Consider the following 27,388-nt stretch of genomic DNA (forward strand, 5'->3'; position numbering starts at 1 on the left):
GGGGCTGTCTGTACATCAGAGAAATAGAAAGGTCTTGCATCTTGTCCTTCCCTCCTTTGTTGGAAGTAATCACCTCCAGCTGAGCCAAGTTGATTGCGTGATTGTTCAGTTTTCACATGATTTGGGGGCAGCCTCATCATGAATGTACATCTTTGATGGAAGAAAGAAGCTCCAGGAAATAAACAGTTTAAGGATTTGGAGTTGGAGCTGAAAACATGGATGGCTTCGTTCTTATGACAACTGCTTCACCATCTAAAACATTTTTCCAGTTTGAAGGATCTGTCTTTTCTCTTCCAGCCACAACCCTCAAGCTACAATAACAGACTCAATGATTTTTTTCAGATGCCAAATTTATGAATACTCTTTTATGAATATTTTCCTTTGAACTCATTTCTCTTGAAGAAGATAAATAGCCCTATGTATTGCAGGGTTGACAGTAATAGACAAAGAATACAAATTGTTCTCTTAGGGGCAGTAAAATGCACCAAAATGCATATAGAAAAATTCCAAATACAATATAATGTTTATGGAGCCCTGCTTTTGCAGCTATAATTTTTAAAAAGCAGTATTTCTGACTGGCATGTATTATACAGAACTATTTCAAAGATTAATATCAAGATTAATACCTTAAAATGTCTCCTTTTATGGGGTATCATGATTGCTTTTCCCATATTAGTACAAACTCTTAGTGAGTAGAATTTTAGGATGTGCCATTTAGAAGGAAGGAAATTTCATTGAATTAATCTGCTTATGTTTTTATTTTTCCTTTTATCTCATTTCAACATATCCTCCAACTTCCTCCTCTAAAAATAATTCAACTAATGTCAACTCAACAGATCATCTTATTTCAAGCCGCCTCAAAAAGAACTTACTGTTTAGGCTTATAAATTATATATAGTACTGTCAACTTATTTTTAGGTTCCTTATTAAAATTTCTTTTCATTCTGTTTTAAACCATTAGTTAAATCATTTATTTTCTGGTATTTTTAAAAAATGTGTTTTCCCTGAACCCCTCTCAAATATTTTTTCTCATCCGAAAGCTAATCCAGAAAACTCAGCCCTTTTTAATCCTGCTTTGTGGCTTAGATTCTTTTCACCCTAGAACCACTCATGTTGATGTCTGTTATACCCATGCTGATGTAAGAACAGCCTTTGATTTGGCAGAGAAATAATTCTGCATGTAAATGATGTGCCTCTGAAGCCTAATAGTGTCAGGTGAATCATGGCAGCAGTGATTTAAGAATGTTCTCCCAGGCTGAGTGAATGCCCTATAAAAATTTCAAGATAACGATTGTCGCTTCACGCCTGTCATTAATAATTTTCTGCAAAGTTCTTTTCATGTAAAGAGGCAGTACTCTACAGTGGTCAGAGCATGAGCTTTAGAGCCAGCCTACTTGAGTTCTAACCCTATCATTGCCACTGAATAGCTGCGTGACCTTGAAGAAGACACTTAACCACTCTGAGCATCACAAAATGGGGTAATATCACCTACCCCTTAGGATTGTTACAAGGATTAAGTTGGTAAAAACACATAAAGCACTTATGACACTCTCAGACACTGAACTATTACTCAATAAGTGTTAGCTCTTAATAGTATTTATCTCACAAAGGCACAATATCCCTTAACATAATTTTAGAAGCAGGTTTGTAAAATAAAAAGAAATTTTAGAAAAATCTAGTTCTGTAAAATATATCAACATGAAATTATGAACAGATATTGTTGCATAAAATTATATATAATCCTGGCTATTCATTTATATAATTATATAAAAGCATATAGATAAAATTATATTTATCCTTTTCTTTAACCTGAAGATATGTTTTAGTACGTAAATTCCTTTTCCAGTGACTTCCTTTGTTATTGAACTTGAAATTGCCGTTGCTTCCCCGCTCAGCTTGTCTGTCTCACACCCTGCCTGGCCCCAGAACATGAATCCAGTGAGGATTTATTAAATGTCTGCTCAGAATGGAGAGAACACAAAAAATGGCAGCCCCAACTAACTTCATGTGTATGGCAGGATGAATTTCCTAATTGTTTAATTGATCTAGTTTGTGTTTCTAGGTAATTGTTTCCTACAGCTACAGACAAATCCATGAATTCCTGTTTCCAGCTCAAACAAATGTGCATCCATGAATCTCTTGAGAGAAACATGCTTAATTAACCAAACTTGAATACTACATAATTTACCTACGCAAAAATGATAATAATTGTTCTGCTCCTGTGGTGTTACCTTAATATTGACTCTGGAGGACTCACTGAATTCAACCCAAGATCAAAACAGCAAATAAGTGTCTAGTAATTATATAATTCAACAGAAAAAAGGCAAAAGAACTATAGCTACAGTTTGATTCTAATTACATTAAAAACTGCATTGAAATTATGTGAAAAAAACTAGAGTAAATGGTGATTCTGTTAATATAATGAAATTACAGTTTTTTCTTTTCTCCATTTTCTATATTTTTGGTGCTGACTGTATTATTTTATAATAAAAGTGTTAAATGTGTAACACTATAAAAATTTAGCTATATTTTAAATTATATAATTTTAAATTTATATACATGAGAAAGAAATTCACAGCATGGCATTTAATTCTGGCTTAATTTCCATGAGATAAACCATACAAAGATTTCTCAAAGAAATGTGAATCTTCAAATCACATTTCTATTTTGGATTATATGCAATAGATTCCCAAGTATAAAAAAATCATAAAACTAAGGCTACACATTGCACATGACCATCATATTTAAGTACTGTTTAGAAGACCATGATACTGACTTATATGAACCTGATTTAGCTTCATAGTTTCTTATCTAAAGGAGTTTTTAGAACATAGCTATCTTCAGATTTCTTACATTCTCCTTTCTTTATCACTAAATAAAAATTAACAAGCAATTTAGGACAATGACATAAATCTAGGATATTTAAAAGTACATACAGAATGAACCTATAGAAGTTTCCACACAGCATTTGTCTGGAGTCAAATTATTTTAAATGAAATTGAATTATTTTAAATTGAATTTGAATGTGATACCAGATGCAATTACCATAAACTAAATCAGGATATTACAAATGAAGATATTCTAACACAAAGACTTGTAGGATTTTGTTTAGATTGTCAATGGTTGCTTTATCCAAATTTTCTTCATTGTCATCCATAGTGTGCCAGACTTCAGGGAAAGGAATTGGTATCAGATGCAAAACTGGAACACCTAACAAGAAGAAACAACTTGAAATTCAGTGCATAGTTCCAGTAAGTAAACTGAAAAGTATCTTTCATCAAAGAAGTCTGAGTGGGAGCTCTGTACTATATAAACGCAGCTGATAATTCATCATCTTCTGTGTACTTCCGTGTATCTTACCCATATGCTCCAAAGTCATTCATTCGTTAAACAAATGTTAATTAATTCAGTTAACAATTATAAAGCACCTCCTATGTACCAGTCCCTATTTTAGGAGTTGAGGTTTCATTAGTAAAAAGGCAGAGCCCTGTCCATATGGAGATACATTCCAGTAGACAAAGATGCAAATAAACAAATACAAAAAACAATTTTAGAAAGTGATCAAGCTTATAAAGAATAGTAAAACAAGGTAAGGAACTAGAGAATGAGGGGCACACAGCAGGGCCAAAAAAGAGATATTTAAAGTCAAGGAAGACCTCTTGGAGAAACTAACATTTAAATAGATGCAGCAAGGGAGAAAGCAAGCTGTGTGAAGATCTGAGGATGAGCATTCCAGGCAGCATTAGCAAGTGCAAAGGTCCTGAGGCAGGAGTGTGCTTAGCCTACTTGAGAAACAGCAAGGGGGCTGAGTCAGAGCAATAATTGGAGAGAGAAGGAGGAGGTCATGTTGGAGAGGGAGAAAAGGGTCAGAAAATGGCGCCCTTGTAGGCCACGATAAAGGCTCTGGGTCTTACTCTACATGATGGAAAGTCACCAGAGCTTTAAAGTAGGGAAATAACATAATTTGATTTACATTTTTAAAAGATAACTCTTTTTCCTATGTAAAGAATAGGGAAGCAAGAGCAAAAGCAGGAGATCAATTGGGAGGCTACTGCAAGAATTCTTGGGTTAATTTAGACTTCCAACTCTGATGGAAAGAATATTGCTTCCCTAGTAACGGAAACACCAGAGTTACACTAAGTATAAGAATACGACCTAGCTCTATGAAAAAGAAGGCAGAATGTCAGAGGTATATGAGTTTGATAAATATTCCATGTGTAGGAAAAAAACATAAAAGTGTCCTCAGGGATTCAGAATGACTTTCATGAAAAAATAGAAGCCATGAGATAACTGGTGAATAATTTAATTAATCAATTATTAATTTAATGGTTCCTCACACTTCTAGATTGTTGCAAATGCACATAAAACACAATAAATATAATAGGTAAAACACACACATGTGCACGCATGCATACATATACATACACACACATTACCTTTTCTTAAAAATGGAATATGGTCATCCTGAATCACACCTCCATAACCATAATTCTGGAAATACCGCCCCTCCCAAGAGTGATCCTTGAGCAAACCTAATTCATGGAGTTCTTGTTCTGTGGATGACAGAAGCAGATAAACGTCTACTTATATCTGATCAGTAGTCAGAACGCATAAAGAGTTTGGAATCCTGACCCATGTGGCCATTGTTTTTAAAACAGTATGCAGTAGAACACACACGACAATACATATCTGAGCTGAACTTGGGTGTAGACATTTTGGAGTAGTTCTGAGAGAAGAATCATACATGACTCCAGCTTTATAGGTGAGAACCCCCTTAAAGTCAGAAACTTAACAGAACAAGAGAGAGAAAGATAGAGAATGAGAAAACTAGAGGGAAATGGGAGACAACACAGGTGTAGATACTTACAGATCCTCACTCCTGCACGAAGAATTCCTTAAGAGATGTGGGGCCTGAAAGGGGACTACTCTAACAAAATAGGTATGAAGTAGTATGCTGAGTGACCCCTCGACGGGAAAGGGATACCTATTATGACTTGCACCATGGTTCTCAAAGTGTGGTCTATGATCAGCTGCATCAGCATCACTGGGGAACTTGCTAGAAATGCAGATTATCTGGCCCACCTCAGACCTACTGAGTCAGAAATTCTGGGGGTAGGGCCTGGCAATTTGGAGTGTAACAAGCCCTCCAGGTGATTCTAATGCACACTAAAATTTGAGACCCATTGGCCCACATTCCATCACTCCTGTCATCTTGTAACATAGAACCCATGTGTTACATGGTTACATATACCATGCGTCTATGTTACAAGACGATAAGAGATCACAAGAAGAGTTTAAGACAACTGAATGAAACTTCCCAGGATAGGGTTCTTTGAGTTGCTCAATTTAAAAGGTAAAACTAGACCAGGTGGTAGGTATTCATATGTAATATGATTTTAAGAACATAATAGAGAAAGCCTTTACTACCACCAAAACAATATTCCCATCGGTTTATTGATAATTATAACTCCTATATCTTAGGATACAACTTTTCCTTATACAATTAGAGATACGGTTTGAAGTGTAAATACTGCTCGATGAGGCAGCACAATGAGTTAAAATTACATTAGGATGTGAGTTACTGATATAAATTCATTCTAGTGGAGAAAATGAGAGAAGTGTGCAAAATCCTTGAAAGAAGGCCAAACCCAATTTCTTGAGGCTGCCATCAAAGTGAGGAAAATATGCTGTAAGGAAGTGGCCCAAGAAGCTTATATTAATACTATTATAGCAATTCTTTCAAACTAGGAATTGAAATTTGCCAAAGAGAAGCATTTGAGGTTCAGGTAAAAGTTTCTTTGAAAATAGTCTAGATCTAGAAATTGGCAAATTCTGAACTCACAGCAGAAGCATGAGTCGAGATAGCAGTGCTTTTCCCACTGCTTAGAGGAAATACAATTCTGTTCTGTTCCAGGAGGCTTCTGTGGCTTGGGAGGAATTCCTAGCCTGATGTTCTTGCCTCAGTCCTGGCTTGGATGCTACAGTAAAAGTTTATCTCATGTTCATCTCTCCCTGATGCCAGTTTTTTTGTTTTGTTTTGTTTTGTTTTGTTTTATTTTGTGGTTGTTGTGTGTGTGTGTGTTTGGGGAAGTAAGGAGGGGTGTATGGAGTGTGGAAGTACAAAGAAAAGAAGTTATCCTTTTTTCCCTTCTCCAAGTTCCAAGCCTCTCTCTTGGGCTGTGGATATCTTGGTTGCCTGGCCTGGCCTGGCCTAACCTAGTCTGGCCTAGTCTACTCTCATTTATTTGACACTAAACCTTCTCTTAAATGACCCTTAAAGGATTTTGGCTTTCTCTTGCATCCCCATCTCCTACTCCTTTGGGAAATAGGCAGATTGTACCAGACTTAAAGGAAAATCACGTCTGCACAAGACAGAAAATAGAAGATGACAAAGGCAGAGATGGAAAAGAAAGGAACATTAAAGAATATCTATAGGTATCATTATAAGGACATAACACTCATCATCGTCCAACATGCTTTACTGAATTTTCCCTAAAAATGCATTCCATATGCTTTAAAAAGGACTGTGGAAAAATATTTCCAAACTATTTCTAAGGATATGCAAATATAAAATGTAGTATTTTATGTTTCCATTACAAAATGCAATTTCATGCAGGAAAATGAAGTGGGCCTTCTGAAAGAGATGAATGGGAATAATAAACTAATCGATAAAGCAAGGAAAAAAGCCAGTAAAGTATATTACGTATTCAAATCACACACCTAAATCATAAATTCTGAATTTTAAAATGCAGTGTTTGTCAGTGGGAAGAAAACAGCTTTTATTCTTTACTAACAGTGGTGCTTACCAATTGCTTGAAGTCTATCAAACCATCTGGCAGTGTTTGGGAAAAAATTGGGAAATGTTGGGTTTGGAGCTCCAATTAAATCCAATAAAATCAGTAAATCCTAAGGGAGAAAAAATATTGTATAATCACTGTCACCGAAACACATTTCATAATCATCAATGGAAAAAAAAATCAGTCAAAACTAATTGCATTTTAATAACTGAGAATAAAATAGGGAGCCGTATAAATGAACAAAAGGTTTAATAGCATTGTAAGTGAATCATTAGAGGGAACTTTTTAAATCTTGCTACGCAATGTGGACAAATAGCAAATTGTAGATTCTTCATGTAACCTTCTGTAACCCCAGAAGGATATCACTAAGGATAAACTAGAAAGAGGACACTAGGTTGAATTTTTCATAGAAAAAAAAAAAGAATGCATGTGCTTTATTTTCAGATGGGAGTCCAAGTCTATCTGATCTTCTATTCCATTCCAATTAGCCATTTTATCCTTAGTCTGTAATGACATAATTGCCATGGAGAGCACTTGGATAGTAACCATTTCCTTTTCTATCAAACAAGAAGTTCAAACTTGCTGATTGCTAAAGGTTCCTCCTGGTTATAAGCCTCTGTAATATACCAGAATATATATATAACTTGTTTGAGTCATAAAACATCAGGAAGCTTGAGGACTGCCCGAAGACTCCCCCCAGATTAAGAACTCCTAATTTATATAATCGAGATAAGGTGTGGGTAAATTTCTAGCATTGATCCTGACACATCAATAAATATTTTCAGAGTCTATGACTCTAAAGATAATAGGAACTATTCACTCATAAATGATGATTAAGTTATTCATTGGCAGAAAAGTGGTCTTTGAAATAGGAGTATATTCACAAGATTGGGTAAGCACCTAAGAGTTTGTTTCTGGGGAAAAATGGTCTTAACTATCACTATGGATTCATGTATTCAGATTGATAAATAACTGTGTTCCTCCTGCTGATCAATCAGATCTCTCCTCCTCTTCTGAATCCTTTTTAGTCATTTGGACAAAAGTGACTGGATCACATGCCAACTATGTTCCCCTGACCCGTTATGAGCTGCCAACAGACAATGGGACGGAGAGAAAGCCAACATGTGATGTGTCGGAGTCATGGAGAACACTGAATATGGCCATTTGGACTCATTTGGTGAAGGTCAGTGATAAGGCAAAGGACAGGGATGAGTGGAGAGGGTTAGGAATAGGCTGTCACTTCACAGGTAAGGTGAGGGTCAGGGATGGATGGAGCCACAGGGAAGATGAAGTCTCAAGGGTTCCAGGCAAGAGTTAGTGAGGACCCAAGTACTGACTAAAGGTCAAATATGGGAAGAGAGTCAGAATAGGAAGAAAATTCAAAGGTGGGATAAGGGATTAGGTATGTGGTATGGACCCAGGGATGGGGATAAAAAAAAGGGCATGAAATGCACCCATTACTTGGTAATAGGAGCAGAGTTTTAAGGAGCATTGAAATATCTCCACCCCCATGTTGAAAACACTATATCAAAACAGACCCATCAAAATGTCCTATACACACTGGAGTCACCATAATGCTTTGAAGCTACCAGGGAAATTCTTCACTCCCATCTCCTTATTATGTTCCACTCTTACTCCATTTCCTGGGACCCAGCCTCCTCAGGCTTGATAGAGGCCTCAGAGAAGGGACTTGCTCTCTCCACCTCTATACTTACTGGGGGAGTGTGCTCCCATGGGACCGAACTGAACCTGATGTTTCCTTATTTTGATTTTTTACATCATTCTAATTAAGCTCAGTTGAACACAACTTCTAACCCAGAATCATTCTTTTTAGCTCTGGGATTCCTCAAAAAACCCAAAGCCTGCCAAAAAATGTTCTATTATAAACACTCTGCTCCAAGCATGCCATGGCAATTTTAGTTCTTTAATTGGCTTTCACTTTGGTTCCCTTTGAAGCAGAAGCTGCAGCTGCAGCACCATGAAAATTACCCGGACTCACCATGCCGTGCAGTTGGTTGGTATCCCTCGCTCCAGGTGGGTGCGGGGTCGATGCCATCTTCGGAGCTAAGTGCCGAGACCCATACAGAGAGTCACGAGGAGACCAGTGAAGAAAAGCCTCTTCCCCATCAAAGAAAATTAGCTGGAGTGAGAGATCTGGCTTTGAGTCTGAAATGTTCTAGTTAAAAAAAAAAATAGAAAGGTAGCAAAAATGTTGAGGATTAAAAAACAGCATGCTTTCTTCTTAACTGGACAAAGAGATAGATATGCCATGAAGAAAAGGAAGAAGCCAAAGCAGGTGAAAATATGCCAAAGTTTATTTTGCACCATTACCTCTCTGAAAATCACGCCTCCCAAAGTCTTCTTCACCCATATAAATCTCACCTTCTCCACTCCCTCTGAAAACAGAAGTCTCACATCTTTTTCTTACTCCTTAGAGAACTTTGAAACTATGGAACTGCTATAGTGGACACTGTGAAACAAGACCCAGTTCCCTTTCAGAAGGTGTGTTGTCCCTGCCACCAGCAGAGGTGTCAGCAGAAGGCCTTCAGCTGTTAGTCCCTTTAAGGAATGGCTCGGCCATGGGGGCATCCTATATTCATTGACTGGCCTTAGCAGGTGCTGGGGGCTCTCTAAAGGGCCCTTCTACCTCCAGAGCTCCCTGGGGTTGGCTGAAGCTGTTGTTAAACCTGCATAGCAGACCGACTACTTCCTCTGCCTGATCCCATTTCCTTTCCCTCCCTGCCACAGGGGTTGAGCCAAGGCCACTCCCTACTAAGTGACTGAAATGCTAACCTCCAAGTCAGAGTGTACCGTCCAGGGAATCCAACCTGAAACAACTGCAGGTCTTTCTTGCTTCTCACCTTATTTAAGTCTGCAGAGTTGTATTGAGTCTAAGTTCAAGAATCTGCCCATGGGATGCAACAGAGACACAAAGAATAGTAATTATAGCCTCTCCCTCAGAAGACCCTACACTTTAATTAGGTTAGAGAAAGATAAAACAAATACACGGGCATGGTAAAATGTATCAAGGATCTCAAATGTAACATAAAACTTCTCTAGCAGTTGGATAGAATGAGAGGTCAAATCCTTGGAGTGTCAAGGAAGACTTTACGAAAGAGACAGTATCTGAGCATAACTTAGAAGGGTGAGAAGGATTCTGATCAACTGTATACTTTCCACTGTCTGACAACAACTCTCACCTTTCAGGGTCCTTCTGGTACCCTAACCCCACAATCCTTCAACCCCATTGGAATCCCTAATCTACTGAATTGTTCACCTTTTCACAGTCCTTCGTTTGCCCAATGATGTCCTCATTTCACTCCATATTCAGCTTAAATTCCAGAGTCAATCAATCTAATTGCTCCCTGCATACATGCTCAACTCCCGTGCCTCTCTCTGCATTGGTCAAACTCATATGGCAGAAGCATAACATTAAGTCCAACTCTGCCTGCTTTGTGCCTGCATTCACGCTGCTGAGCCTGGATGAAGGAAAATGCACAACCATTCGCTTTCTCCACCTCTCTACAATCCTGGGGAATGTGTTCCCAGTGGACAAACAGAATCTGATGTTTCCTTAGTCTTTTGTGGACAAAACTCCTCTTATCTCTCCAAGGATATTAAAATAGTGTTCTTTAAGTTATCTTCTGCTCCTTTACCTTATTTCCTCTGAGTTCGTTTTTCAGCTTATTATATATTTTACTTTCTTTCTTTCATGCTGGAGACAGTCCTCAAATATCTGATCACGCTTTGTGTTCATTTATTAAACAATAAAATACAAAAACACTGATGAGAGACACAGATTGTTTGGCTTCACTGCAGGGCAACATGATGCCCAGTCAGTGTTTTCACTGAGGCTTCCCAAATGTCCCTGTCTATGGGTCTTTTCTATGAGGTGGTTCACATTCTCCAGAGAAGGATCCACCAGGTTCCTATCTGATGGGTATGAGCTGGCTGCTGGCTTTCTCACGCTGGAAGCTGGGGGAGAGGATGGGGAATCTCACTGCTTAGAGTGGAGTCTCTCATCTAATACCACCTCAGTACTGCCCTCCGCTATATCTGGTGTCCCCACATCCAGAAGCTCCCTGGTTCAGTTTCTCCAGAAAAATATTCCGTCATCTCCGGCAAGGGTACAGGTGGGACACTCACTTTTCTGCCAGGTGTGGGGTGGAAATCTTACATCTCTAAGTGTTCCTTACATAGACTTTAAGAACTCTCCTACTCCACCCTCTGCCTCCTTCTGCCTTCCTTACCATCCCCTCCCATTCCTGAGCCATTCAGGATTTTGTCAGGGGACCACTGGCTTCTTCCACTTCCTTCCCTCTCTGGGGAATGTGACTTCCCTCCACTCTGATATGTCATTTGCCTTTTCTCCATTGACCTTCCATCTTCATATTGTGGTTCCCATTAACAGATGTTCCCTGGTTTCTTCAAAGATGGAATTTTCCTGATTGTTTTAGGGTGATTTCATAAGAAGGTGAAAAAATGTCTTTCCCATCTTAAAACTAAGTTATCGTTGTATGGTAATCATGTCAATTGTCTTAATGTTGCTCCTTAACTAGGCCACAGGAAAATGACAGTTTATTACATTTTGAATCTCTCGTAACTCCTGATAGTATTAAGCATAGGCTGTGTCTATCTGTATAATATATATGTACTCAGGGTTTAATAAGAACTACATAATTAAACAGATTTTCTCACTGGCAAAAAGGGTAAGGTACATACTTTAGTGGAGACATTCTAAGTTTCCAGTTGTTTAAAGGGCCTTGACTGGTTCCAAAGTTCTAACTCCCAATGAAACAGCATAAGCATGGAATAGCAGGGCAGAGCAAGACTTCTTGGGACCAGAGACATTCTGTTAATGCCCAGGGAAGAAGCAAAAGGAGATAGTTTTCATATTCTGAGAGCTTGTAAGTTAAGGTGTCTCAGAAATGTCAATAGCTTGGTGACTCCAGTGTTCAAGGCAGTGATTAACTATCATTCTGGTCTCTTTGCACCATTTCATGTAGACAGGAGTTCACTGTTGTTGGCAGTGATCTTGAGTCCTGCAAGGGAACTCGCTCTTTTCACCATTTTTTAGGATTGACAGGAAAAAAAAGTGACCTTCAATTTCCAGTGACTCAGCCTACTACCTTGGAGCTAGGGAACTGTGTGGCTGGATTTGTAAAGGTCTTCTAGTCTTTCTTTGTGGCAGTATGACAAATGCGTCATTCCCAGTGTTAACAGAGTTAGTAAATTATCTACAGTCTTTCTCCATCCAAGGCTATATCAGCTAATGGCTGATATCAGCTAATGCCATAATAAAAAGGTGTGAAAAACCACCCCAAACTCAATGGCTTAAAACAACAATCATAAGTTCTTCAGGGTCTACAAGTCAACTGGGGACAACTGGTCTAGGCTGGGTTTGGCTAAGGAAGCTCTGCTTCATCCTGCAGTCATCAAGGTTGGCTCTGCTCCATATGCCTCTTCTCCTCCTCCTAGGACTGGCAGGCCAGCCGGGACATGCTCTTCTCACGGTGATGGCAAAGGCACGAGAGAGGAAACCCTATTGCACAAGCACATTACCAGCCCCTGTTTGTGTCATCTACTAGCATCCCATTGGACAAGGAGAGTCAAATAACCAAGTCCAGAGTCAAGGAATGAGGAGATACCACCTGCTAAGGTAGGAGGGCACAGCAAAGTTACAAAACAAAAGAAGTGAATGTATAATTATAAGCGTGTTCCTGGAGGAGGGAAGACTACAAAGAATGGGAATGATCATTCGGTCTCCTATCCAGTCTTCTCCCAGGTCACATTCTACCACCAATTACCTAATCCATGACAGCTGAAGAACGTAAAGTAACTCCTTAATACAAATCTAGGTAAAGTACGACCGGAAGAATAAATCTGATACTCTCAAAGTCTGCATTCAAAATCAGTCTTTATTTTTAACTGTCCCCATCACTGTTTACTGCTATTGGAAAGGACAGTCAAAAGAATATATGTATATCTTGTTAATGGAGATCCCCACCCAACAATTCGTTCAGCCCTTTCTATTTCTGGTCACCCAAAGCAGATGTGAGTTGCGTGGAAAAAGGTAAAGGAGCTCACCAAGAGAAAACCCACCCACCAAACAGACTGTGTCTTTAAGTCATACTTCACTTCATTTCATGTCCTTCCACTAGAAATGCAAATATGAAATGTTAATCTTTTACACCAGCTTCTGAATTCTCTCACCCAACTGCTGGGAAAGGATGCCAGTTCAAGCAGGGCAGAGCATGGGACAAAGACATTATAGAAGGTTCAGAAAACAAAACAAAATGAAAAGCCAGTGAAAAGGATACCAAGAGGTTATAAACAATTCTTGCTCTCTTCAAGTTCAGCATGTCCAGCAAAAATAGAACCAAATATCTCTGTTACTTGCATTACAAGATAAACCTTTTATTTCTTTACCCCCATTGTATCAAAGGCTAGCGCCTTCATAAAACTTTGAGGGGAAAAAAAGGTATCCGTTGCAAGTGAACAAAGTTTTTTGTCTTTGCTTTGTTGTGTTTACTTAGTTATGAGTGATAGCTGAACAAAATGTCTTCGTCTAGCTTAGCACTTTTTTCCAATATACCCTTAAGAACAGAGACTGAAATAACATGAGAGTCCCAGAAGTATTTTGAGCTGAGAACGTAACAAAAGCTTTGCTATGCTACATAAAATTGAGCCGAGATTCACAGATAATAACAATAATGCATTTCTGCTTCATGCTTTTCATCTTGATATGTCTGAATTACCTACTCTCTTCTTCCAAACCACTTGGCAGAAACTCCCTCCCCCAACTCAAGGCCACCAAGGCAATCTCTCAGATTAGAAGGTGGTGATGTTTCATGACTATATAAACAAGAAGAAATAAACGTAGTTCTCATACATATGCCTGTATCAACCTTCCATATTCTTCATTTTACACAAAAAAATAATGTTGCTTTTAATTTGATATGTATTCCTAACTAAGAAATCAGAAACCAATTAATAAATACACTGTCATGGATCTTAGGTTATTGCCCATGGTTGACATTTTAAATAATGTAATCTTCTAATTAATATTATTTCAACCTCATTTCATGTTGCAACAAATTAGTTCAAAATGTACAGGAAGTCTACATTTCTAAATGGCTTTCTCACTCCCCCAAGGATTCTAGAATTCACTCTGAGTTTCTGCTAATGTGTTTTATCCCAGGAATCTACAAGAGGGAAATAGATACCTTCAAGGAAAGAAGTTGCTTGTCTAAGGCCCGGGCAAGTTCCAGCATCATCGCACATGGCACGGCTGAATCAGTGGCTCCCACAAACACTCTGTTGTCCCAATGGGGAAAATACTTGGAGTCATAGTGACAGGCGAGGACCAAGTGTCTTTTAGCCATAGGATTGAGGGTGCTGATGATGTTTGAGAAAGACCGGTATCCGTAGGGTGTCTGACTCAAGAAGGTGTCTACTTCTAAGACCCAGCCAGCTTGAAGTCTCTGAATTCTCTGCATGATGTGCTGATCAAAACAAAAACAAAAATTTCAGATCTAGACAGTTTTCATTTGTTTACTATGTTTTAGAGATTTTTATGTAATGCCTTTCAAGTTAAAAATGCAATACATGCTTATTGTATTAATAGCAAGGATGTTTCAAGGAAAAAGTTAATCCTCTCCCTCTTTCCTAACCTCCTGCCAGTGCAACCTAACCAGTTGTTAATAATACCAATGTTAATAATCTGATATGTCTCTTTCCACACCCTTCTTCTTGTTTATACAAACATGTACTAGCACACAAACACATATATTTGGCAGGGGAGAGTATATTTTTATGGGAATAGAATTCTACTTTACATATTACTCTGTCCCTTGCACTTCTCATTTAATAATGTATCGTGGACATTTATATATGTCAGGAGCTAGAGACCCAGCTCAGTGTATATTAAAGCCCACCTTTAATATTTCTAAGAAGATAACAAGGCAGGTTTGAGAAACTAGATATACCAGGGTGGGCCCTACAGGTCATAACTTCCATTCTAAGCTCTTTGGGGGTGAGACTTGCACACTGGTAGCTCTTTTTGTCCCAGGCACTTAGCATGTACCCCAAGTTCAGCAAATACTTCATAATGTAATGAAACTGACAAGAGACACTAATGCTCAGCTTTAAAGATAATGTACAGGGAGTCCCATGACAAGGGGATGGCTAGGGGACATTTGAGGTTCTGCCATTCTAAGAATCAGTAAGCAACTCTGAACCATAATCACGTATCAAGCAGTTTTCTCTTTGTGTTAAAGGCAGGTCCAGAGCCACTGCAAATGCTGGTGAAAATAAGAAAGAATCTCTTTTCCCAACTTTACTGGTCATTTTGGACCTTGTGAGCAATATAGTGGCTGATAGGAAGAAGCAGCAGATGGAAAAGAAACACTGTGTCGGGGACCAGAGGTGTCATCCTAAACAATCTAGAATTTGTGGTGTGAGAAGTTACAGGTGAGTTCATTGCTGTTCCATTTGCCCTTTCCTATCTTTATTTTCCCTTTGCTTCATTTCCCGCATTTCCTCACTACATTCCATTTCTTTTATCTTGACATATTATGCAGATTTTTGTAGACTGCCTTAAAAAAATTTTTTAAGTCACACAACAAACCAACCATCAACATATCCGGCAATTTGTTCCACAATGAACATCCAGTGGGGATGGACCTTGAGGTGATAAACAAATAACTTATAATGACTGGAAAAGAATGGGAGGTTTTTTCCCCCAAGGAAATACAGGATTTTCTAGCCTAGCCAAGTCTTGTGTGACCTGCCCTAACTAATGTGACATGACACGTAGGCAAGGGCCTTGGAACAACTGTGGCAGGAAGCTTCCAGGAAGAGGAAAACTAAGCCAGAAGGAGGACAGTGATTCTACAGTCAGTCCTGCAAAAGCCAAATAAACAAACAGTTTCCCAGATATTCACTCCTCGCTTTCTGTCCAGAGGTGGACTTTGGCCTAAAGAGCATGTACACACAGTACCTTACCTTTTCTATCCTACATTACACGTTGTCTTTTCATGTGATAATTTTTTAAAAAGTCTTTATAACCTTTTTGAAATCATCACTTGTATCTCATTTGTTTTGTTACTCTCCACAATTCTTAGTACCGGGCTTTGTTCACAGTAGGTGATCACTAAATACGGGTTGGTTATAACTGAGTTATTTTCCATGAGAATATATAAAACTGTATGATAAAGAATATGCATAGTCTGACTAGAGAGAAATCACTGTTCATTTAAGACAAGTTTTCCACTGAATTTGAAAATAATTTATCCCCAGACTTTGGGGAAAAGAAATTTTTCCATAAAAGGGTCATCTGAAAAAAAGAAAAACATATCCTCCAGAACATCTGGTATCCAGATGATGAACTGCTTCACAAAATGTCTTTAATACCAATAGCAGCCTGCACACTTACCAAATGAATTGGGATTTTTAAATAGCTGTTAGCTTTGCTCAGTTGAAGTCTCACACAGAACTCATTCCTCAACCTCACTGAACAGGTCTTGGCCATAATTTCTGGTATCTGTGTTGACATTAAAATCCACAAAAGCATCATCAAATGCCCCCCAAAAGAGTTCTCCCTGAAATAACCTTTTTTATACAGTATAAATATTTTTATTTATCTTAGCAATTGATTCCTTCATAAACGATCAAATTGGCTGCATAATCTAATTATGTCACCAATATGCCTTATTGTTGTGCTTTTGGCTTTCAGATTTAGTCTGCAAGTTCCCACTATAATTCTCTAGAGCAGGCTCCAAAAACTACTTCTCTTCTTACTAGACTGCTCCTAAACAGGGAGTGCTTGGCTGTGAGAGAGAGTCGAAAGCAGCTGGGCTTCCCTCACTGCAGGTAGCAAAAGCCTGGGCCCACCAGGCACACTAAAATGCAATTTAGAATATAGATCATGTTTTGGATTACTATGCATCTATCTTTTTAAGTGGGGAAGGGAGAAAAGAGACAAATAAGGAGAGATAGATTGAGACAAAGAGAGATGCAGGTTGAGTAGAGAGAGAAAGAAGAGGATATAAACAGTGGTGGAGACAAGGAGAGAGAGATGGAGGGGGAGGGTGGAGAAAAAGAGAGGAAGAGAGAGGAAGATAAAAGTAAACATGACATTCTACTTCCTGGGGAGGAAGGCCCTGGGGGATTTTAGGTTAACACTGGTGAATGATCCTGGGTTGAATTAATTAAACTTAAATTCTCATTTCCAAGTTCTGAAAAACAATGCCAGTAGTAGACTAGATTTGCTTGGAAGAAGCAAATCCTGCAGTATTTGCAATAAGTCTGCAAATAGACCATGATCAGGATGCTGAATCCTGCCACTGGGGACAGGTATCCCTCTCCTTTTGCATGGATATATTAGTCTCTCTGGCTCCAAGCTGAAAGCCTGCCATTCAGGGTCCTCCATTCAGGGACACACATCCTTCACTGAAGAAGCCCAGCTTCAGCCACTCAGATGCACTGGACATCTATGGAGGGTTTTAACCACCAAGTTTCTAGCTTGCCTCTTTTAGACAGTTTCTGGCTTGCTCCTGAGTGAGACTCTATCATCCTGATTTTTTAAATTTACTTTTTATTCCTCTCTCAACTAGAAATCACTGAAATCCTCCAAAATTTAATATCTTCAAAGTATTAAATTTACAAATAATCTTCTCAAGCAAAAATATTCTAAAAACCCAACAGGCAGCCTTAGGCCCATTGATGAGAGACAGTAAAAATCCAGACTATGGGATATTGTTCCCATATTATCCTCTGAAAGGGAATTCATAGCAATGCACATCTTCATGGATAACTGCAGATGTTAATCCACTAATCAATTTTATATCAAGTCCACATTTTTCAGATTTTACAGTTTTTTCTAGTCATGAACACTGAAACTGTAAGTTATAAAATATCTGATCTATTGCTCAAAAATGCCTCGGGAGAAAAGAATAACTTTCCACTGTTCTTGTTTAAAATTAGTTCTGAGTGAAAGGTACTAATCCTAGTCAAATTAAAGCCATTAGTGTAGTTTCTGCATAATAACTCAGTATCGTCTACCTCCTCTTCAAAGGGGAACCCTGTATCTTCCACAGCTTAGGAGATAGCTTTCTTAAAACTCATGGTAATTTTCCCCCTAAAATTATAAAACTGAATCTCTTAAGTGAGATTTCTAACACAACCATCCTGTTAGGATTACTGCTGTGTCTACCAGGCCATGTACAGGCAGCCAGCAGCAGTGCCCAGCACATTCCCAAATTCTGTCAATGAACTTCTCACTTGCCCCCTCCCCACATGACACGGAAGCTGCCATTATGGATTCCGTAACACTTTTAAATGCATATGCATTTTAAAAATCACAATGGAATCTATGTAGATTATTTGTGCAATTGATTCTGTTGAAGCTAAATAAAAATACTGCCATCAAAATAGCAATATTCTAGGAGGGGAGGGTATAGCTCAAGTGATAGACTGCATGCTTGGTATGTATGAGGTCCTGGGTTCAATCCCCAGTAACTCCTCTAAAAATAAATAAATAAACCTAGTTACTTCACCCCACCAAAAAAAAAAAAAAATAGCAATATTCATTGTGCTTATGGGTTTTTAGAAGCCATAGGCAAGGAACCTCAGGTCTGAGGTATGCATATATATTTCTGGGTACATATTTGGGCTTCTGAGCAAATGGTATGGGGAAATGAAAAAGGTGGGGCTGAGTGAGCACTATAGACCTAGTATTTTTCTAATCAGGAACTGAGGGTTTTGGAAAGATCCAGTAAGTTCCCTGAGCTTCTTTTAAAAAAATGCTTGGGAGATGAGACCCAGGGGATATCACTGAAATGAGTGGTATGCGCCTCACTCTCCAACTTGGGCCTAGAAGACACAGAGCTGGAGACATTTGTGAGTACACACTGCAGAGCTGGTCTCTCCCAGCCACCGCTCTCCAGTGACTGGGAGATAGAGGGTCAAGCAGACCGGGGTCCAGATTCTGGCCTCATCACTACCGTGTGTATAATCTCGAGCAAGTTAATTCCTATACCTAAACCTTAGGTCTTTTAAAATGTGTAGCACTGGAAAAATAATTGTCCCCACATGGTGGCATTATCGTGAGAACTGAATAAGATGATCTGTGCAAAGAGCCCCATAAAGTGCCTGACCTGAAAAAAGTGCTTGATGAAAGTCAATCATCATCACAATTCCTCACTCGGCCTAAAGCTTAAAAAGAACTAAAGTGCCTTTGGGTTTCCACCACTGAATTCCTTAGGAGACGTAGAAGCTGTTTGGATGGAAGACAGGAGGCTAATGGGGCAACAGACAATGGTGTCTGGGCTAAACTTGAGAAGCAGAAACCTTATACTGGGTAGAAAGGAAGAGCGCAACATCTGTGCTGGTGGGCCTCTCAGGTGTCGCTCTGTGCCAGCAGTGGGGGGGCCAAGGTGTTTGCCTGAAGAGTTAGGCAAGTGGAGATGTCTCAGAGAAGGATATGAGAGGCCAGTCTCTCCCAGTCCCTTCCCAAGCTGCTCCTTGAAATGGAGCTTGTTTGGGAAAAAACGTCATTCAGAGATGGGGTTTGAGATTGCTTAAGAAGACTGTCACTAAGGAGGCAGAGACATTCAAGGTCTAGCCTACTTCATGGCTTAATATACCCTGTATAGCAGTCTTTTCCAAACTGGTAAAATCAGTGGGTCTTGAAATCAGCTTAGTGGGTCATGACCAGTTTAAAAAAAAAAAAAAACTAGTAAAATAGAGTTAACAATATCAGAGTAGATTGCAGGTAATAGGAGTATTTTTCATGAAACTTCTGGATCAGTTAAATCTATCTTTAGGTTTCTGTGTATAAAATATAAAATATATGTGTGTGTATATTTGTGTGTGTCTGTGTGTGTATATATATATATATATACAATTTTTTTTAACCATACATCAGAGTCAGAAGTATAAGAAGCACTGCACTGGAGAAAGTAACTTATCACTGTTCTTGACTCTCCTTCTAGGAAGAAAACAATTTTCCAAAGGGAACTGAATGCCTGTAAATACAGTAACTCACTCTTGACCCAGAACTGTTAAGCAAGGACTGTCCAATTCTGTTGATAACTGGGTGTTGAGGGTCCAGGAAAACACGGTTGGGTGCCTGGGGGTGTGTTAGAGAAATGATGAAGAGTTGAGTACTTAGTACCTTGTCTGAACTTGTAGGCCAGACAGAGACTTGACACATAAATTGGTTTAGGTTAACGTGCACCTCTTAATTCAGAACAGATATTTACTCTCAGTTGTTTGGTTTTTTTAGGTTGCTTATTCTGGTGAAGAATGAGATGAGATGACAGATCTGAATTTTACGCAACTCAGACCTTCGGGGACAACATTCTCTCTGGCATGAAAGCAAAGTATTCAACAACCTTTGGGTTTGCGCACTGCGTTCTCACCTGGCGAGCAGCGTAGCTTCCAGGGGATCCGGGATACCGCTCTATCAGCAGTGGCCGTAAGTCATTTTGCCACATTTTAGAAATGCTGGTGCCTTCTGCAGCTTGCCGAAGAGATGACACATTCAGAAGGGCTGGTTGGTGATAATTCTGAGGATTAAATAAAATTATTTAACTGGCTATCATTTCATAATATGTTGAAGACTTACTTACCCTAAGACATTTGTGATTGTGAAATACTCGCTTTGAACCACAAAATAAAGCGATAGCTCTTAGATGACGCAAAATAAATGAAACTGCTCAACTTTAAAATTTAGCCCCTTAGATCTAGAAGTTAAACTAATTGTTTTGGCAGCTTGTTTTTAAAACAGAATTAAGGTCATGCTTTGAACCTGAGAATTAATAGTTAACACTTATATCCTGTGTAATAATTTTGGAACAATTGCTTTGTAAGACTAAGGTTTAAAAATACCAGTTGTGGATATCCTAGTCTTAAGAAAACTCAGTATTTCAAAAACTACAGCCAAGAAAACAATATACTTTGTTAGCATAATTGCTTGATAAAAGCCAGGGTGATATTACAGAAGAAGCATACTCTTGGGGTGAAAAAAGCTGGATTCAAAGTTTTCAGCAGCTATTTATAGGCTGTATGACCTTGGATAGGTCCCTTAACTTCTTATTACCCTCAAAATACTAATAAAGTAATTTCAGTTAGATCTGCACTGCCCAATCTGGTAGCCACTAGCCACAGGTGACTATTAAGCTCTCAGAAAGTAGCTCCTCAAAAGGAGGTGTGCTTTAAGTGTAATACACATACTGAATTTCCAAGACTTAGTATAAAAAAAAAGTAAAATATCTCAATAATTTTTTATAGTGATTACATGTTGAAATTATAATTTTTGATATTGAGTTAAATATAGTATTAAAATTAATTCCACCGATTGCCTTTGACTTTTTTAATGGAGTTACTAAAAAATTTTAAATCACCTATGTGCTTCTCATTATATATTTCTATTGAACAGCTCTAACTTAGATGATTTGCAGTTCCTTTCAGCCAGAGCTTGATGATTCTGTACCCCAGTAAATAGCACACTTTTTATCTCCAGTTAAAATTATTTTAATATTCTACTAATGCTCACACTCTTTGGTATACTTATATATTAACTAAGTGAACCTTAATTTAAGTAGCTAAATAAACATAACATTCAAATTTGTATTTTGGATATTACTTTACACATGCTGTATTTTTTTTATGATACTAGTAATGTTGAATCATCCATTCATTACATGTTTCTCAGGCACTTGATGATGGAATGTGTTACTCCTGCCCACTGGGAAGTGAGTCGTTGATCAGATGATTTCTTTCCTAAGGGGGATGATGATGTAACAGAAATTCTTTAGAATGCAAAACAGGACAGGGTAAGCCCTGTCTACTTTATAGCTCTTTCCAAAACCACTGTATGTTGAATATGTCTAAGTTATCATTTGAGAAACTGTGGAATTAGAGAATGCTTACTGCTAATTACTTACACTCATCTGTACTTGGATACGCCTCAGCGTTACTCTCCAGTATTATCATGCAAAGAGCATGAGCTGTGAGTTCAGACAGACCCCTTTTAACTCAGCTGCTCAACTCAACTTCCACCATTTACTAGCTGTAACTCTGGCCAGGTTACTTAACCTTGTTAAGGCTTAATTTCCTCATCTGTAAAAAGGAAGTAATAACACTTGCTTCCTAGGGTAATTATAATTAAGTGAGCTAATATATGTAAATTGCCTCAGTAAATATTCAGTAAGTTTTATTAGTTCTGTTACTGTCCATCGAACTCTAAAGAGCTATAGAATTTCGAGCTGGAAAGGCCACTTAGAGATGGTTATAACTGAACCTCCTTGATTTATGTCAGTGGAAGCTGAGGGTCATAGAAACCAGCTGAGTTTCCCAGTGTCGTAGGAGACTTACAGGTAAGTCTGAGAAAAGATCTTGGTTCTGTAGTTCCCAAACCCGTGCTGGCTCTACTCTGCCTCCCTGCGTAATCCATGCACTTCCAGGGCACTCCCAAATATTGATGCTGTGCCTAAACAGCATACAGTTTGTGTTTATTTACTGGCAATACATTTTAAATATATTTCCTTAATAAATTTGTTGCTGCAGCCTTTAAATTCCTTGGTACCTCCAGGATCTAAGTCCTCGTGTTAACTCTCAAGCAGCACTTTGAGAAGAAAGAGGGAGCTAAAAGACAAAACAGTAGAGATGTGAGAAGTGAAAAAAAAGAAAATGGAGGCAAGAAGTCAGAAGACTTAGATGGTTAATTATTGCTTAACCCAGCCAACAAGAGCCTCTGGTCTCTACTGCTGCCTCACCAGCCCCATGCAAGGCCACTCGCCCCAGCTCACCGTGCTTCAGTCACCCTGGCATCCTTCCAGGTCCCAAAGCAGTGTGGGGCTCAGCCCTCCTGGGGCCTTTGCAGTGTGGTGCCTTCTACCTTGAAGGCCTTCCTCTTCCTCCTCAGCTGGCTAACTCCTGCTAACTTCAAGATGTAGCTTAGAGGCCTTGTGTGTTTGTTTGTTTAAGGTCTGATTTCATGCAAGATGTCAACTCCAGGAGGACAAGAACTCTCTTATTTTCCCCTCTCTCCCAGAGCCACACAGTGCCCGGCTCATTTGGCACACTCAACAAATATTGGATGAATTCATCAAAGAATTGACAGATGAATGATCTTTCTACAGCAAACTTCACTAAGATGATGTTTACATAATAATAAGTAAAACGGGCATGTGTGACATCAGAAATATGAAATCAGTTGAATGCACAGAAATTATAAAAGCAGGAAAGACAAGCGTCTGCCTGCTGCAAAGGGCCAGGAAGTGCCGTGGTTCAATGCTGGTGGGCTTTATTCTTTTTAAATTTCTAAGAGTTGATGCTTGTGATGACTGAAGAGTTGGGTTGGCCCAGGGCAGTCACTGTGACAGTCAAGAACTATCGTGTCAAAGATTGTTTGACCAAGGGCTCCTTTCCTATTTACTGTCCATTACTCTATCCTAGAACCTACTTCGTCCCTGTTGTCCTTCACTCACAGTGAAAGGAAATCAAGCTGATGTTTAAATGGCCAATTTATAGAGGCTTGAAAGAGTTCTTAAAAGATTTAAGAAAAAACGGGAACAAAATAAATAACCCTCCAGCATTTCTACATGTAACAGTCATCGTGGATGAAACATAGTCGACAAATAGCACCAAAAAACACTTAATTGATGAATAAAGGGTAAGCTCATCAGACAGGCCCATTAGTGCTCCTGAATACAGGCTTACCTGTGTTGATCCTCAATCTCCTGGGCTCGCCTATTTAATTAATATACTTCAGTAAAGAGCCTTCCTCTTCCTGCCCCTCTGGGAATGAAGATGCCCCTATGAAGTCACAGAGATTAAAAGCTTCCCAATCAGTGAAGGACACAGAGAGGGAAAAAGCCACACTCCATTAATTACTTAAGCCTTTCTCCTCATTAAAGCCCTGTATGGAGAAGTATTTGATTTTTCCAACCTAAATGGCAACCATTCAATTTTTATGGAGGCTGACTCTCAGAACTCAAAACATACAACTATCTATATGGAGATGAGAAGAAGGAGTAAGAGCAGAAACCTGGAAAGATATGCGGGCTGGGCATGAGGACAGAAAATGAGGCAAAAACTGTGTAGCCCAATGTTAAATGACAACCCCAAATTATTCTAGGTTTATTTCAGTTAAAAAGCATGTAGACAATTTTCTACTGGTACAGGCATTCTCAGAGGAATGAGTCTCTATTACAGCCCCTGCTTTGTCTTTTCATCCAGGCAGAAAGGACAATAAGTCTGCTTCAGGTGACAAGAATCTCTCCACTAAAAAAAAGTATGAACCAGATATCCTACAGCATCTCCTCTGGACTAATCACATGGTGCCAGACCCAAGAGGGGTTTAATTACATAATTTGTAGAGCTGACCCAGCTTGCAGAGGGATTTGAAGTCCCAAATCATTGAATTCAAGGGCAATCATTACAGAAGCACAGCCAATTCAATTTCAGCTTCTATTCCATATGAGCATCTCCCAGACAATACTCAGATTAATACCTGTGTCTACTGCGAATTCAACCCAGCCAGCATTTACTGAACTCCTTCTGTGTTCGATGCCACTGACATTACAAATGCAGTTGTGGAACAGTTGGGAACTAAATAAGATAAAGTTCTGACTTAAAATGCTAGCAGCTTTCTATCTAAAAGTAACATAGTGCAGGCCTTGAAAACAATTTATGGCCAAATCCTAGCTACCTCACTTACTAGCTGTGACCCAGAAAAGTGTCCTTATCTGTGTAATGGATGTCATAGTACTTAACCTGTTGGAAGAAGTTCAAAATGGCACATTTTCTTTATCCCTCTACCAACACGCGGCCTACCACTGGCTCCCTGTTCTTGCCTTGGGGTCTCCATCGCTGCTTCATGATTCATAAGAATCACGATGGGTAGAGAGGTGGATAGCCAAGGACTTTTAGAACCATGGAGGAGGGGAACCCTAAGGACTTTTAGAACATATGTGGCTCCAGAAAGCAGAAGAACGTGAAATGCTAGAGAGAACAGTAACTGTCTTACAGAACTACCCTGGAGGAGGACTCCTAGATTTGGCCAACTCTCCTGTGCAAGGATCCTCTTTTCAAAAAATCTGCCCCTTTATCCTCAATGTGACTTGAATTTTTCTACTTTGCCTTAGTTATAATAAAGGAAAATTCTACTAATTAAAATACATTGGGTCCTGGTTTTACGATAGACAAAGTCTGGAAACAACCTAAATATCCAACAATAAAGGGAGTTTAAGGAAAGATGATTTTCTACTGTAATCATGGTCAAGTTTCCTCATCTGTAAGTTGGATATGAATGTACCCTCCTCACAGGGGCACTGTGAGGTTCAAGTGAGATGGTTTTATAGAGAATACCTGGTACCCTGATGCCAATGCTCCTAAATATACACCTGTGGGCCCACCTGTGAATCTAACAACTGAAAATATTGCTTTTATGGAAAAACTATTTACAGGTTTCAAATAAGCAAATCACAGTCTTCTGAACACTACCATAAGCTAGAGTTGAACTGTTTTTACATATTAGATCCCACTGGAAGAGGCATACCTTTATTTCAAAGCAAAGAAAATGGATTTCAAAATTCATCTTTTACCACCCCTGACCTTTCCAGCAGACCAGTGTACCAAGGGCACACCTTACACGATTAAAATAGCTAAATGCCAGGTAGTATGGGAAGGCATGTATTTTAATGTGGATTAATTAACCTCCAAGGCTGCAAACTGTGCTGACCACCTGGAAGACTTTATGAAAACTTGGAGAGTAAGGCCCCCTCTAACTAATCTGGCTAATTTTGTCACCTGCCTCATTTGCTTGCACCATATGAAAGGATACAGTTTCCCAACAGAATAGTGATTAGAATATTAAATCACTGTTCTTAAATATAAAAGGGATCTCTGCTTTAAAAGACAAGTCTCAAAAGTTAGAGTCTCATTAATTTAAAACATTGTGAGAATCCAGCACCTTCTCCCACCCACAAATTAATCCTGCCTGTAAACGATCCCTCCTTCAAACAGTCCCTACTTTACTTATTCCCATCCATTTCCATGTATCATAAAGACATTTGGCATAGCTCCACATTCTGGTAGTTAATGCCCCATTCCCATTTCTGGCTAGGAAGTTACTCATGATGGAGTAAAGGAGAAGATTAAGTTTATAACTCTGTTTCTTAATGGACATCACTCCTGCTGAACCCCAATGGGAAATTTTTCTTATAATGAAGTTATTCTTGAGTTGACTTCCTCATTCTCATCAGGTTCCCTACGGCTGGTGGTGTCCATGTGTAAGTGGGTATGTTGTGGCCCTTGAATGGTGAAGCTGTAAGTATAGCTCAGAGAACTGAAATGGGCCATTCATATACATATGTCTGTGGCTGGGGAGGATGAGCATGTGGGTCAACAGAGGGCCTGTGCATTCACAGAGTGTCCTGTATTTTAAACCTGTGAGTCAATACTGTGGCAGGCTGTAAGCGTTTAAAAGATCTGTTCAACAACATTGTGAAATTTACAACCCTTTACTTTGCTGCTTTTCTTAGTATCTTGAAAAGTATATTACCATTTTACTCCCCTTTACTTTGCTGCTTTTCTTAGTATCTTGAAAAGTATATTACCATTTTAGTCCAATACTATTAACTTTTGCTTAAGTCCCTAGCAATTTCAGGATTTCAAAACTGTCACACACAAAAAGGAAATTATTGTAAATACTTCACAAAGACGGAACTTGCAAACCACTTTTACCGTTAAGTTCCTTAGGTAAAATCTTCACCTACAACTCGATACATTTATCTGACAATTGCATTTTACTCTTTTAAGGAAAAAAAATATTTTAAAGTAAATCGGGTCTCCAGTTAAGCTCCTTCATTCGGAGATGATCCACTTAAAAATCTAAAAGAGACCAATAGTAATACACGTCCGTGCCGAGACAGCATGGAAACTTCAACGTCGCGAGGACTTCCGTGGATGCCGGGGCGAAGGAACCGTGGGCACACCCCCAAGCGCGCCCCGCACCCTGGCGACCCGGAGCGCAGAGACCGCCGGCCTCGCGTGTCCCGAAAGGGCGGTGGCGCTGCGATGCGCCTTCACCTCCGCGCGCGGCCACCGCCAGCGAGTCACACTTCCTGTGCCTATCGGTACCCACATCAGACCGCAGCCGAGGGGAGGCTGGTGACATCACCCAGCTCCCGTGGCGTTCCCAAAGCAGCCCCGCGGCCAGCGAGGCCCCCAGGCGAGGACGCAGAGCTCCGACTTCTCCGGACGCCGGGGCCCCGGGCCCTGCCCCGCCTCCCATCCTGCCCCGGTGGGGCTTGCGGGACTCCGCAAGAGCCGCCCGTGTACAATCACGCAGCAGCAGCTACTCACCTTCTCCTGTGTCCAGGCTGCCGCGCCCCGACTGATCCCCCAAGCCGCCAGGGGCAGGGCGGTTACCAGCAGCAGCAGGTGGAGAGTGCCCAGGACGCGCCGGTCCCCGCCGCCTGCCATCTCTCCTGAGCTGTCTGGGCGCGGGTTCCCAGAGCTGCCGGCGGTCACGAGCTCGGGAACGCGCGTCCTTCGCCTTCCCCCGTCTCCACCCTTGG

At 39.7% G+C, this 27,388-nt stretch overlaps 1 protein-coding gene and 1 long non-coding RNA gene across 3 annotated transcripts in view; one reads left to right on the plus strand and one right to left on the minus strand.

The window, feature by feature from the left end:
- The window catches only part of LOC116283507 (uncharacterized), a 129,743-nt gene extending 109,302 nt beyond the window's left edge, over positions 1-20,441 (plus strand). Inside the window, exons 5-9 of one of the 2 annotated variants that reach the window (XR_012059116.1) lie at positions 3,160-3,251; positions 7,826-7,980; positions 12,276-12,456; positions 15,077-15,269; positions 20,086-20,441. This is a non-coding gene — a long non-coding RNA (uncharacterized lncRNA). The remainder of the gene's footprint in view (positions 1-3,159; positions 3,252-7,825; positions 7,981-12,275; positions 12,457-15,076; positions 15,270-20,085) is intronic. The other variant, XR_004193140.2, reaches the window with a different exon arrangement.
- Positions 2,345-27,388, minus strand: QPCT (glutaminyl-peptide cyclotransferase). The gene is made up of 7 exons (XM_006215545.4): positions 27,174-27,388; positions 20,222-20,368; positions 14,024-14,302; positions 8,797-8,973; positions 6,807-6,906; positions 4,437-4,553; positions 2,345-3,210 (listed from the first exon to the last, which is right to left on the minus strand). The coding sequence occupies exons 1-7, from the start codon at positions 27,291-27,293 to the stop codon at positions 3,065-3,067; spliced, it is 1,086 nt and encodes a 361-aa protein (XP_006215607.2). The 5' UTR covers positions 27,294-27,388; the 3' UTR covers positions 2,345-3,064.

The sequence above is a fragment of the Vicugna pacos genome, chromosome 15, assembly GCF_048564905.1.
Source record: "Vicugna pacos chromosome 15, VicPac4, whole genome shotgun sequence".
Classification (NCBI taxonomy): Eukaryota; Metazoa; Chordata; class Mammalia; order Artiodactyla; family Camelidae; genus Vicugna; species Vicugna pacos.